Genomic DNA, 15,403 nt, shown 5'->3' with positions numbered 1-15,403 from the left:
TGCGGAAGATCGCGCATGTGATTTGAATAACTGATTGGGCAATAAGGCACAATTATTAATCCATTATTGAACACCGTTTGAAAGATATATCGTATAACGGGCTATATAGCTACGCATGATTTGAATATATAATATTTGCGCGAGATATATCAATTTTTCTGAAATGTAAAACATCCTTTAATAGATGGTATTCTAGAATAAAAGTAAGATATAAATGAGAAGCTCAGCAGATTTATTTACAATATATACTCTAAATAAAAATTTATTTAACCATGAACCATCTAAACAAATTATTAATGTGACGTACTACATGCGTATTCAACTGAAGATATATATTTTGTGGCATTACAATTATTATTTAAGTGGTCAGACTGTATCCAAATATTCTAAACACATCTAACCAGATACTAATGGATCAATGGAACGATAGCAGTAATCATTTACAATAACATACTGGATTATTTTGAATGTATAAGTATATACAACTGAGAGCAATCACAGGGAGACACTGAAAAAATTGTGAGGCACACCTTTTAGAATGGCAGGTGGAATCTTCTAATAAGCAAACGTGGGTTTCTGTCCACCATCTAAACAGGTACATCGACGCAGACGGGTGCAGGCATGGGCATGGTTGATGCTGGATGAAGTGCAGGGTTAGTGGTAAGAGTAGTTAACTGTTGCATTCCCATAGCTGCTGAAGGAGAAATCTTTTGTTGATTGCACACGAACACAACAGCAACTATGGCGATGATGGTTAGGAGAAACAAGGACACTCCGACGAATGACATTGATCCGATTACCCGAGGAGATGTTCCTGATGTTCCTGATGTAATAATTGGGAGAAGGGAGACACATGAGTATTAATGCAGGCTGTGCAATTATTACTACCCCTGGTCAGTAATTGCCAGGTACCCATCTACAACTGGATGGATAGCGGCATTAGTGGATTAGTGTCTTGTCTGAGAAGCTAAGTGACGGGCTGGAGCATCAATTCTTGGATTGAGAGTTACGTGAATCAACTCCTATAATACTACACACCTCCACTATGAATTGAAAAAGCATTATCATTATGGAAAGGTACAATGCCCAACCCTTACGCCTCATTTAGCTCTATGAATAAGTTTGTGAATTGAGGACAGACCACGAGGTTTTGTTTATTCTAAAAATTGTATGATGTCGCACAAAGGGCAATATAAAATGTCATTATCGAGATCGAAAAAACAAAATGTGCACATGAACATCGACCCCAAAAGACAGTTACCCGAGAAAAAGAATATTGAAAGGATGATTGATAACTAGTCAAGATGACTAACTGGTTTTGTGGTCTAATAAAAAAGGAACAAAAACCTTCATCAGAAGATGTGGTTCGTGTGAAGACGCAAATGGCGCACCTAGCTGCCCCCGATCAAATCGGAAAAAAGGCAGCCAGAAAAGAAATAAAGGCAACATAAAATGATATATAACACCCCTTTCACATTCTCACAATGCTTGATGGTCTTGTTCTTGTTTGACTTTCATTCACCAAATTGGACCGGTGTCTATATACCAACCCCATGACCACATAACATTAGTGCAACTGGCGTCAATGGCCGGACCCCCGCTCCGCCACTTTTGCGAACATTAATTCCCTTCATTGTGCACTCATAGAGATGACGAGGATGATATCCGATCAGAATATCTCTCTTTCTTATAGGATACGAATACCCAATCCTTGTTAGACCTCTGGCCTATATATTCACTGTCGCTCATATAGATGGAATATATTTTTTTTACCCAAATTTATGGAATTATTTTGACAATGATTTATTCCTAATAATCATGGTTCAGTGGCCAAGCAATGTTCTCGTAACTGTGAGGCCCCAGGATAAAAACCGTGTCGATGTGCCATATTAGTGCCCTTTTGTGGGGCATTAATCCTCATTACTGTCATTATGACTTAAGGACTCCTAGTTGATAAGCATATTAGCATACACATGCTTTAGCAGTCACGCGAAACAAACACTGGCAAATTATTATTCAATAAATTCTGAGAATGTCTTCTACTATCTAGATCTATTAGGAATAAATCGTTGTCAAAATAATTCCATAAATTGGGGTAAAAAAAATATTTAAACTATATGAGCGACAGTGTATGATGGTAACTTTGATTAATTTTACCTAATGCAAGGCAGACAAAAGAAATGTCTATATAAGCTTACCGCATTTTACTCCTGCATCCTCAATGTGCCTGCATACGGAATCCCCTGAAGACAGAGAACAGTGATCCAAGGTATACTCCCAACCGGAGCACTGGACTTGTTGAATTGGTCCTGATCCTTCACCATAGTAGGCATAGCCCCTTGGTACAACATTATCAGTGTCATAGCCGAGCTGACGACATACAACCTGCGCTGTTTCAGGATTCCAGGTATCACAGATAGTGTTCCATTGGCCATTGTATAAAATCTCTACTCTTCCTTCACTGGGCGATGGACCGTTTACGAGCCGTACGTCATAGATTCCACCATAATAGCCTGTGGTTGTCGTTAGCCATTGAAATGGATCTAAGGTTGTGGAAACGTCGGTCCCTTCAACATTAAATAGAAAAGAAGGAAATATCAGAGAAAGTTGGTCCGTCAGATGTGCATGTTTCATAGCTGGTTAAAAACTATAAGCTTCTTATGCTTGCAGAGGTTAATTCAACTATAATTCTAATTCATAAAAAGTCTATTTTTTAACCTCTGAAAAAAAACTACTTAGAAGTATGCATATATGAATAAAACGATGCAAATAATGATGAAAATATCGTTGTTTAAGTACGGCCTGCGAACAGTAAATATAATTCAGCTTACCGCATCTTACTCCTGCATCCTCATAATGGCCACATGAGGAATCCCCTGAAGACACAGTACATGATTCCCAGCTATCCTCCCAACCCCAGCAGTGGACTCGTTGAATCGGTCCTGATCCTTCACCATAGTAGGCTAAACTCCTTGGTGTTACATTATCAGTGCCATAGCCAAGCTGACGACAAACAATCTCTGCTTCATCATAATTCCAGTTATCATCACAGATGGTGTTCCATTGGCCATTGTACAAAATCTCTACTCTTCCTTCACTGGGCGATGGACCATTTACAAGTCGTACACTATAGGGTTCCTCTGCAACATGACATAAAGAGCAGGGACATATCATAGAAAATAACTGAATGAGAAGTACGTCTGTCATAGCTGGTTAAAAGGCTATGTTTTGCACGCATACCTGGATAAAATCTAGGAGGTGAGTTGGCTCAGAGTTGCCTGTCAAACCAAGGTGGGTTCGAGTCTAACCGAGGCTAAATTGAATTCTTGATATCAGGAATCCGATTCTTGATATCAAGAAATAGGAATAAATGTTAAACAGCTTGCCATAGACTCGCATGATTAGTGGAAGTTCACGTCGTTCTCAATCTAAAAGTCCCTATTATCTGTCACACAACAACCATAAACGCAATATACACGAACTGTCAGTTATTCCAGTGCACCACAATGCTGTTATATTTTTTCATTCAAGGCGCAACGTCACAATGGTAACATTACCCCCCCCCCTAAAAAAAAAAAAAAAAAAAAAAAAAAAATCATACACACAATACCCAAAGTTCATTGCCCGTACATCACAATAGCAACCTCAAAGTGGTGGCGTGCAAAGAGAGGAATTGAAATCGAGCTGAGTATTTCACATTTGAATATGTACGATCGAATCTTGTTAATTTTAATATTGATGTATTTTTTCCAAAACTTATATTATATCATATTTTGTCTTAAAGCTTATCTGCCGTAGTTTACAGAAGGGATTAGACTGCCCTGCAAGGTCACTGGAAAGGTGGTTATCTCATCAACTCAGCTTTCAGTTCACATAAGAAAAAGAGGATCATGGGGGACCAATGGTCACCGATTAGGCATTGTTTGTTATATAGAGGGCGCACGTAGCTACAAGTAGTGCAGTGGGCCTTTAACTAGTACCATTCTGCCTCCACTCTTTCCTCTCTCTTTCTCCCTCTCTCTCTCTTTCCTCTCTCTCTCTCTGTCTCTCTCTGTTACTCATTTGAATCATTATAAAGAGGGTGACGACGGAATGACGAGCAGATCTTGACACAACGCCGTCACCTACCATCACGGTCTTCTTTTATATCATTTACCAAGTATAGATTGAGCACGAAACTAGTAGTCTTATGCGTCACCTATTCAAATGTGCGATCATGAGAATGACGTATTACGTTATCCGAGCATCAATTCTATGGGACTTACCATAGGGTATTGGCAGTGCCATTGAGCTGCTTTTCGGAAATAATTACTATCATGTTACTCATGTCTCCCCCTCCTAACCAATGTCATTCCCCATGCCACTTCCAAGATTAATTTTTGTGTTGCGCTTTTAGAGTAATAAGAAAGATGACACCGATCACTTTATATTGTCCATAGTTTTTATTGTACATGTATGTAAAATAGTCCTATCTTTCACTTAAACACACTCAGCAAAACAAGAAACGAAAGGGGAACAATTTATAGTTCAGATTTTTGAGTAAGTATTTCATTTATACTTATCGTTCATATATTAAAGTAAAATCAAATTAATCTTCAAAAAGATGATATGCAATTCGAATCATACCATTTATCCATGAGTGAGCAGAGCATTGCCATTTATAAATAAACAAGTCTCTTACAGAATATTGCAAAAAATTGAGCTTGTGGCCATTAAAATGTTGATGAGCAATACATGTATCCTATGGCTCGTTCTCCATTTTCCTAGATGGAAAAGAGAAGCATCTTGACCGTGCCTATCAAAATCATGCAGTCCTGAGACTAGGGATAACATCCAGAGATCATCCATCTCAATGTTTTTCACTCTTTGTTTCTATTGTTAAAAAATATTGTCTTTAATATAGATGCACATGTTCATCAATAATTGCATGGCTACTTACTCTTATTTTGCAATTTTCTTAATCAGACCTTCAAACTGTAAAATGATGGTGCCCACTCAAGCGTGGAAGTTAAAGAAATTGATCGTTATTAATGCTGGTTAAGTATAAATTTTTCTTTTAATCCAATTTCAAATCTTATTATATCTTTTTGAGGGTTTAAGTGAAAATTTAGAAAAATAAAGAGTGTCCTCTTTTGGTTGTTACTGATTGTAGTAATTACTCGTCATGCGAAAAGCAAGTATAAGCTTACCACATCTTACTCCTGCATCCTGATAATGGCCACATGCGTAATCCCCTGAAGTCAGAGTACAGGATTCCAAGGTAAACTCCCAACCATCACATTGGGCTCGTTGAATCGGTCCTGATCCTCGACCATAGAAGGCTAAACTCCTTGCCACGATATTATCGGTGCTATAGCCAAGCTGACGACATACAACCTGTGCTTCTTCGAGATGCCAGTAGTCATCACAGATGGTGTTCCATTGGCCATTGTACAAAATCTCTACTCTTCCTTCACTGGGCGATGGACCATTCACAAGTCGTACACTATCGGTTGCCTCTGCAACATGAAATAAAGAGCAGGGAAATGGCATAGCAAATAACTGAATGAGAAGTACGTCTGGCATAGCTGGTTAAAAAGCTATGTTTTGCACGCATGCATCGATAAAAGCGAGGAGGCGAGTTGGCTCATTTGCCTGTCAAACCAAATTGGGTTCGAATCCAACCAAGGCGGATTACTAAAGCCTGCGTTGTGTGTTAACGTGCCCCTCTAATGTTTCATAGACGTAGGCTATGCTATTTGTTTAATGTCCAATCTATTAAAACAAATGAGGGACCTGTATAGTTTTTTTTATTTTGAGAGCAAATACTGTACGCATAATGGAGAGATGAAAATAGGATTTTTTAATGAATTTTACTACTTTTTACAAACATAGGAATACAAAAATTCTACCGATCGCCTTGTTGGTTGATACATTAATATTCCAACGTAAATAGAAGTCTATTATTTTCAAAATTTTGTATGGAACATAGAGTTTGTATATGCATGGAAATGAGCAGAGGTTTAGTGTCCTCATGGCTCTATTCTGTATCTTTAAAATGGATTCCATTTATCAACGCTCATGTTCCATAAGTTAGGTATGATAACAATAACGTAGAATATAAGGTCCATACAAAATAGGGGAAATAATGTGTAAGTCTTTTGATAACACCAACATTTTTTGGAAATAACTTACATAAGAAATCGGCGTGGGCTTTCCATAATAATTTACAATCAATATGTAGACCAATCAGCCGATGTTTAGAATCTATCTTAAAGCTGACCTGGTAAAGTTTTTAACGCATTTACTAAAATCATACCTATTTTAGCTAGTTGGTATCTTAATGGGCATCCATCGCACTAAATGCTACCGCCAAAACATTATGCTTATTGAACCATGTACCTCTGCCCGTGTTTTCTGATATTTAGTATATCAATCACAGTGTTTGTATCTAAAACGATCAATAAATGGTACATGTATATATTCTACAATCTTCATATTCAGATTACGTAATAAGTTAGTGTGATGATCACACGTTCCTTTAGTTGATCTGTCAGACGTGGTTGCGTTCGTGTTATTTCACATAACATTCCTAGTTTGACTGCATACAAAAAAAAAGGGGGGGGAAGATTCAAAGAGTTTTCAGCAATGTCACATCATGACCTTTCAAAAGGGCTTTTGAGCTAAGAGACATCAGTGACCTTGAAGGGTCCATTAATAATTTTATTTTGGGCAATTTGGAAAAAAAAAGACAAAATTCATGACTCAACCTAAAAGATTATCGACTAAATTCTATTTTTTGCGAATCGGAGTCGACAAGATGCAACACTACACTCTTTAGCCAGACAGGGGCCGATCCAAAATTGTCAGAAGAGGAGTGAGTAGGGCTATATTTCCCCTATGAAGGGCCAACGGCCCAAGATACCGACACAATGAAGACACATAAAAGGAGCGTGCATTCACTTCGATATACATCAGGTCCTTCCTTTTTCATTCTCAAATTCTGATAATAAACACTACCCTGTTACAAATGTTCAATACTGCAAATACATACGTATTTATTAGTGTGACTGATTGCTATTCACAGTATTTTCGGGTTTGTTGAAGTGGTTGCATAAAATAAATTCATATTTACAGCAAAATGTAATTTGAATATCGTCATATAATTTCAAGCTAATAATGACATTGCAAGACAATATCCCACACTCCGAATACTGCCTACTTTACGTCACAAGGCTTATGCCTATGACAGTTTGACAGCACTGGTATATCTTCTATACGTTTTCGAAATGCCTTAGACCATAACAGTTGTTCTGCCTTGATAGTAGGTATAATGATAAAAAATCACAATGTTCCATTTAATTTAAAAACCGAATATTGATAGTAAACTACACTACCGGTGTAAGCCTATACAGAATCGTGAACATGATAAAATACTTTATTTGATTGATGACATGAGTGGTATAATTTATTACTTATAATATGGTATGTTTCAACACCACTTAACATGGCTGGATGACAAACTATGGGAAAGTAAACTAAAGTCGCCACAAAAGCAAAAACAATTATATACACATATGTAAGGTATGAAATGTGATAAGATTTTACTCACGACTGTAGACACTATTTAACCAGAAAAGTACGACAATAAGTCGCCACCAAAACGAGCATGGCATATTACCGGGCGCCATTTTGATGCAGTGAACGTAAGTACGCACGACTCAATTATCACTCACACAACAACTATAAATATAGTATACACAAAGTTCCTGTTATTGCGGTGCGCCACACTGACATCCCCGCACAATGCTGAGATATTTCTTTTATTCAAGGCACAACGTCACGATGGTAAATACAAAGTAAAAAAAAAAAAATCATACACACAATACCCCAAAGTTGATTGCGCTACGTCAATATAGCAACCGCACAGTGGCTTCGTGCAAAGTGAGGAATTGAACGTGAGCCGAGTCTTTCACAGTTGAATATACACAATTAAATCTTGTTAGATTGCAAAACTTAATTCATATAATATTTTGTCACAACTTGTATCTTTTCTGCCCCCGCGCGCTCTCTATCTCTCTCGTGCTCTCTCTTTCTCTCCCTCTGTCTCTCTCTCTCTCTCTCTCTCTCTCTCATTGGAATCATTATCAGGAGGTAACGATCAGTAAAGATCCTTAAACATGTAAAATGGCGTATATTTATAGTACAAGATACAAGATACAAGATACAAGATATTTTATTTGGTCTTTGCAAACAGGTTACATAGAAAATTGTCTTCCACTGGCGTTACAGTCATATTCAACAAAATACATAATTACATGAAATAAATACATCACGTTTATAGAATGAAATAGATGAAATAAGGAACAAATACATGCAAAAGATAATGAAGCGACAAAAATGGTCATTGGTACATGTACTTCAAATCATGAGTTTCAGAATTAAGCCTTGGTCATTGGTATTTCAAATCATACAATTAATTTCCGACGCAGAAGTTTAACGTTTATCCTGTGAGTTGAATTTATGAACAGAGTCGGGTACAAATGAATATCTGAATCGTGAAAGCCGGGTTGGGGTGGGGCGAAGTCGGATACCAGAACGATTAAATGAATAAAATAAATGAAGTGGATGAGTATTGTCTTTCATGATTGCAAAGACCTTATCAACAATTTGCTCAGTACAATGAGACTCGACAGAAGCTAATTCTACCCCAATTATGCGTTGTGCTATTTTACGTGGCCTTTCCAATTTCTTCTTGTCCTGTGAAAGGGGAGGGGGTGGGGGAGGGCTAGTATGCGAGCTAACTCTTTGCCTTTGCTTTTTTGACAATGGAGACCTAGCGGTATACAGAGTGGAAATGGAAATCCTAATCAATTTTTAATATGAATAAACTATTTAGGGCGTAAATTAATTTTTTTTTAAAATGTGCTCTGATTGATTTAATGTCATCAGTTAAAAACCCTTCTACATTAAATCGCTGGCAGACTGGTAAAGGAGGCTGGGGAGGATTTGTTATAGTTTTCCTACCGTAAGGCCATCGTTGACTCGGTGTCTGATCAATTTATTGTCGGAGGCAGGGACGCCAGTCCATCCTTTAAATGGAAGCAACTGAACCCCACCCATAAAGCAGACGTGTGGTGCTTTCAAAATTGTTTGATAATTCGTTTTCTGAAGATTCAAGGATAACTTCTTAGCATTAATCCACTTCATTACTTTTCGTAACTCTTCATTAACAGTTTTCAACAATATTTGTGGACATTTATGAGACAAAAATACACTTGAGTCATCAGCAAAAAATATGAATGCTAATACACTTGATGAGCGTTGAAAATCATTAATATACAAGATGAATAAAAGTGGTCCCAAAATGGAGCCCTGGGGAACGCCACATGTTACTTTTTGGGGGCAAGAGTCAAATCCATTTAAGGACACATATTGCTTTTTATCAGTAAGATAACTTCTAAACCAATCCAGGGCGACTCCCCTGACACCATAATGACATAATTTACTTAAGATAATTTCATGGTCTACAGTATCAAAGGCCTTGGAAAAGTCAAAAAATGTACCGATGGTGTGTAAGCGACTATCTAAGGCAGAAGCAAGTTTATATATAAGGTGTAAAATTGCATGTGTTGTTGTATGCTTCTCCCGAAAACCAAACTGATAATTACTGAAGACACATGTTTTGTTTAAAAATGTTATAGTTCTTACATAAATAATTTTTTCCAGAATTTTTGAAAAACACGTTAACAAAGAAATTGGACGATAATTTGTCAGTAATTGAGAGTCACCCTTTTTAAAAATTGGTACAACTTTTGTGTTCTTCATGTTTATCGGTACAACTCCGCTTGACATAGACAAATTATAAATATGAACTAGTGGTTGAAGGATACCGACAATAACTTGCTTAATAAGTTCGTTCCCAATATGATCATACCCAGGACTTTTCTTGTTCTTGAGGGCTTTAACAATACCAAGCAATTCTTCGTCATTTGTGGGCACCAGAAATAAACTTTGCATGTTATGTTCTCCTAAGTAATCATGAAAATCAGTTTGACTGTTTGGAATATTTTTTTTGAGATTCGGACCAATATTACAAAAATATTCATTAAAATTTTCCACTATAATATTTTTATCTTCAACCATTTGGTCATCTATATTCATTTGTATTATACTTGTTACTTTAGATGTTTTTTGAAATACATTTCTTATCACCTTCCACGTGCCCTTGATATTATTGTAAGTTGCTTGAAACTGTGCAAAATAGTATTGTTTTTTGACTGCTCGCAGCTAAGAAGTCAGAGTATTTCTGTAAACGGAATATTTCCTTTTTAGAGCTTCCGTCCCTGCTTTCCTATACTTATAAAACAGCTCATATTTTTTATCTATTGATTTCAACTTAGCACTGGTGACCCACGGCAAACGTGGGGTTTTTCTATGGTTGTTTTTACTCTTCACTACTGGAATATTAGCATCATACAACGATAAAAACCTATTCATGAAAATATCGAAGGCACTCTCATCACACTGATTCAAAAGAACGTCACTCCAGTTTGTCGCCAACAATGCCTCTCTAAACTGATTAATATTTTCTGTGGTGTTTCTTGTAACATAAATATTCTTTTGGGTGACTACGGGGTTTTTTCCCAAAGGAATTGTAGTATACACAGGAAAATGGTCAGACAAGTCTGACACAACAATAGTAGATAAAGGAAAAGGTTGCAAGTTACTAAAAATATTGTCAATTAGAGTAGCAGATGATTCAGTTACTCTTGTTGGTTTTGTTGTCAAGGGCAACAAAGAAAACGACAACAACAAATTCAGGAAATCATCAACATGAGCATCAACATTATGCTGTAAAAGGTTTATATTATAATCTCCAACCAAAAATAAGGATTTACCATTAAGTGACTGGCTTTCCGAAGCTCTCTGCATTTCGTCCAAAAAAATGTTCAAAATAACATTAGGAGGTCTGTACACGACTCCAATCACGATATTATTTTTACCAGAAATAAACACTTCAACAAATAAAGCTTCTAAATTTTAAGTCATGACATTAAGTTCGTGACATACTCGAGCCCAGACGGAATATAAAGGGCAACACCACCACCACGTCTGCCTACTCTACTGTTGCTTAACAAGTTAAACCTGGAATAATAAACAAACTTGCATCATTTTCATTGGTGAACCAAGTTTCAGTGACACCAATGGCAGTTAAGCCTGAACTAATTTTGTTTACAAATGATGTCACATGTTCAAAATGTATACTCATGCTGCGGATATTAACATGAAGAAGGGAAAGCTCTTTATCTGTGGCATTTTTAACTGACACAAATAACTGTTGTTCTGTAGAATAATTACATCTTAAAGAAACATTTTCAATGCTGTCACTGATATCACTCAAGCTAGCTTCAAGTAAATTGCAAATATTTTGGTCATCTATTTGAGCCATGATCGGTCAAGATAGGTGACAGGATAAACACGAGTACTGATAACAGAGACATAAGGAAACGGCTAGCTAACTTAAATACAACTATAAAGATAAACACTTGAGACATATAGAATAAGCGACAGAAAATTGGAGAGGAAAAAGGAAGGTATAAACAGGGTAAGGAAGACCAAAAAAAAGAAAAGAATGGAAAACATAATAATTGCGCACAGGATACATTGCGCAGATAAGTTAAGAGACAATTCATATGAAAAAGACAGTACCAATAGTATAGTAAATAAAAAGAGATGTTTTAAGTATCATGTGGCAAGAGCTATCAAGTTATTAGACAAAGGTTAAATTTAGAGCCTGGCCAAGTCCGCTTCCGAAAAGATTTTTTTCTTAATTTATTTGCCATCAGTTGCTGGCAACAAGGCGATGACTCGACCATCCCGTGTCCAAGCAGTTTTCACCCGCTGATGGTCACGGGTCATCTTGAGGAGCTTGGCATTATCGCGGGTGAGGTCCTCCTGGATGGATTTTCTCGTACCCGCGAGCTTGCGTCGACTCCCGAGGACTTAGTTCCACTTCCTGAACGACAGGAACTTGACGATCATTGTGCTCGGACTTGGACCATTTGTCTTGACTGAGGAATTCACCCGTTGGACGTGGTCGGTCTATGTCCCCCTTCTGAAGGTGAACGCCGAGGGAGGTGTTGACTAGATCAACTATAAGTTCATCTGAGGGCACCCCTTCAGCCTCGGGGATAACAAAAAATCTGAGAGAGTTTCTCCTGTTGTACTGCTCTTGGGAGTTTACATCCCTTCTCAGCATACTGAATTGTTGACCTGTGCCATCATGGCTTTCCTTCGACAGCTTGATTTCCTTTTTATTTCCCTCTTCAGAAATCTCAAGGTCAAGGATCCTTGCCTCCTGCCTTCCTATTGACTCCTCGAACTTTCTCTCCCTCTCGGTGGAAGCATCCTGAAGATGCAGAATCATGGCTGCTTGCTCATCAATCTGTTTTTGAAATTTAGCTAGACTTGAGTCAACATGTGCTGAGACTAGCTGCATAAATTTCTCATCATGAAGTATATCAGTCATGACTGCCTGAATGAGAGAGGCAGTTTCCTTCTTCTCTCTAGCCGATCTTGTTTTGTCAGCCATAGTTGTATAAACAGGTTGATAGTAGAAGTAGAGGTGAAGTAGAGGTTGAAGTATAAATACAATAGCTGCATACACAAAGCCCAGAGTAGAGTCACAGATCCACTACTTTGCACACATTACACATGAGTTACAACAACATATTGGGGCTGAAGATAAGATTCTTACCACATGGCTCTATACAAAAGTTGAAACAGTCCGTTAATTCCTCAGTTTCCTCGTTTTTAAAGGGGCACGTTCCCGCCAGTGTAGTTATCACTGCTCTAGTCATCGCCATCTTGGTTCCGAAGATCGACTTCTAATTTGCATACAGCTGTCAATCAAAGTACGCGCGGCCTGGCCTGCCTTCGCCAAGCCAGCTGATTGCTGCCGATTGTGACGTCACGAAAGTGGGTGGAAACAGCAGCCGAATCTTAGAGCCGAACTGCGATTGGTATTACTTCGGCACATTTATGCGACAATCGGCATTGTGCGGGCATTCGGAACATGCCATCTGCGTAAGAGCCGTATTCTGTTGGTGTCAATAGGCAGCTAGCACCGTCCGCCTGCGGGTACGTATTTAGAACGCCCTCTGGAATACGGGGAACATGCCCCTTTAACACATTCCTCTCATGGTACCACTATTAACTTGTTGCAAATTACATATCGCTTTGTTTTATTGAAGCTAAAATGATGAATAACAGACCAAAATGTCACCAACAAAACAGGTGATTCAGGCAAGAAAGCCTCATTTGTGATGTCTCTTATACTGTTGAATACATCGTACAAAATATGAATGATATACATATTTACATAAATTAAATAGGGAAATAATGAGACGGATTCAGAAATAGAGACTCACATGACACTATGACAAAAATAGACATAAAAGTAATGACCAATACTCCAAATTATATTTACTAACATTGATTTCATAAACTTGTTTCTTCATTTTATTTATTTACTTCTTTATAAAATAATGTGAATGGTTGGGCTGTTTTAACAGTAGTTTTTTAAAAACATTTTGCTGAAAACAGGAGTATGATTATGATAAAATGTTGTCGATCAAATCAGATTTCCCTTAATTATTTTACTGTTCATTGACAATACGACAATGGATTATCTTTCATTATGTTGTAACTTTTTTCTAAAGGATTTTGCACAGTTTTGTTGTAGGCTTTATTAAAATATTTTCCAAGAAATAATTACAGTGTACAGTGAGATAGTGTATTTCGAGATCTATCGTGTCTAATAAAATTATTGTGCTGTTATTTCATTGTTCAACATTTTACATCTATTGACATCAGTAGGTACTGGTGAGATCAATTTAATTTTGCATTTATTGCTTTATTTTGTGTAGAGTGTCGGTTTGAAACACTGTTTGAATATTGGAAACATATGGATTAAAGACAAATAATGAAAGAGGGATATGGAAAAGGAGACATATAGAATAGATATAGATTATAGAATAGTTAGAAACAGAGAAGACAAAGACTAAAAGAGGCAGGAGAGAGAGAGAGAGAGAGAGATGGAGAGATACGAAGACGGAGAGGGGGGAGCATATGAGAGGAAGGCAGGCAAGAGAGAAAGAGAGGGAGAGAGAGAGAGAGAGAGAGGGAGAAGAGAGAAAAAAATGAGAGAGAGAGAGCGAGAGATAAACACTCACACACAGTTATGAACATAGACAATGATAACGAGGATACAATATAAACAGTTAAGAAAAGATATTGGACTAAGTAAACCTAGGGTATGAATAATTTTAAACAATAATATATACCCCTGAAATTAAGTATTCCTTGACGTGTCACTTGTTGTTATTCTTTCACTTGTTTGTCCCATATAAGGCATAGGATCGTATAGGAGAACTCGTTATGCGCTCTCGTTGACTTGTACGTGCATTTTAAACTATCATTCTCACGCCACTTCTCTCTTTTTCCCTCTCTATTTTTCTTTTCCATCGATATATATCTCTCTCTAGCTGTCAATTTTTCATTCTCTCTCTCTCTCTCTCTCTCTACCTCTCTCTCCCTCTTGCTGTCTTGCACAATCACCAGTTTTCTATACATCACTTTGAAAGTCTCTCTCGTTCCCCATACCCTACTCCCTTTCCCCCTTTTTTTTCTTTCTCACCGAGTCTCTAGCTGCCAATGTTCTCCAAGCTTGCCTACCTTATACTTCAACCAACAAAATGTTGGCTGATATTTACACTTTTGCTCATAACGGTGGAATATTTTTTTTTATCCCAATTTATGGAATTATTTTAAAAATAATTTAAAAATACTAGATCTAGATAATAGTATACAGTCTCAGATTTTATTGAATAATAATTTGCCAATATGTGTTTTGCGTGACTGCTAAAGCATGTATATTATGCTACTATGTTTATCAACTAGGGGACCTATGCCCTTAAGTCATAAATGACAGTAATGAGGATTAATGCCTCACAAAAGGGCACTAATATAGCACATCGACACGGTGTTGATCCTGGGGCCTCACAGTTACGAGGCCATTGCTTTGTCACTGAACCGTGACTGTACGCAGCGGGGGCTATGGTAGGGGGCAGTTTCCATAAATTTAAACAAAAACAGAAAATGCAATAAATTTTCAATAATTTATTGCATGCTACCCCGGTCCCCAACATACAAAAATCTTCTGGACGGCCATGCATTATGGCTCAAGGCATGGGCACACAGAAGATTTTTGTATGTTGGGGACCGGGGTAGAATGCAATAAATTATTGAAAATTTATTGCATTTTCTGTTTTTTTTTAAATTTATGGAAACTGCCCCCTACCATAGCCCCCGCTGCGTACAGTCACGGTTCAGTGACAAAACAATGGCCTCGTAACTGTGA

General features: G+C 37.5%; 1 protein-coding gene across 1 annotated transcript; it reads right to left on the bottom strand.

The window, feature by feature from the left end:
- Positions 1 to 522: 522 nt before the first annotated feature.
- On the bottom strand, positions 523 to 7,860 carry LOC105445573 (deleted in malignant brain tumors 1 protein-like). The gene is made up of 5 exons (XM_030991992.1): positions 7,592 to 7,860; positions 5,190 to 5,498; positions 2,832 to 3,140; positions 2,199 to 2,567; positions 523 to 823 (listed from the first exon to the last, which is right to left on the bottom strand). Exons 1-5 carry the CDS (start codon positions 7,668 to 7,670, stop codon positions 588 to 590), a joined length of 1,302 nt encoding a protein of 433 aa, XP_030847852.1. The 5' UTR covers positions 7,671 to 7,860; the 3' UTR covers positions 523 to 587.
- Between the last annotated feature and the right edge of the window lie 7,543 nt (positions 7,861 to 15,403).

Source organism: Strongylocentrotus purpuratus, unplaced genomic scaffold, assembly GCF_000002235.5.
Source record: "Strongylocentrotus purpuratus isolate Spur 01 unplaced genomic scaffold, Spur_5.0 spur5_scaffold_2, whole genome shotgun sequence".
Lineage (NCBI taxonomy): Eukaryota > Metazoa > Echinodermata > Echinoidea > Camarodonta > Strongylocentrotidae > Strongylocentrotus > Strongylocentrotus purpuratus.
Note: the sequence above shows the minus strand (reverse complement) of the source record. Positions and strands in the feature narration are given on the sequence as shown.

Coding starts and splice junctions, on each gene's coding strand:
- LOC105445573 (XM_030991992.1), bottom strand. CDS start 7,670: ATGGCGCCCGGTAATATGCCATGCTCGTTTTGGTGGCGACTTATTGTC. Junction 3,141..5,189: donor GGATGCAGGAGTAAGATGTG/GTAAGCTTATAC, acceptor GTCATGTTGCAG/AGGAACCCTATAGTGTACGA. Junction 2,568..2,831: donor GGATGCAGGAGTAAGATGCG/GTAAGCTGAATT, acceptor TTAATGTTGAAG/GGACCGACGTTTCCACAACC.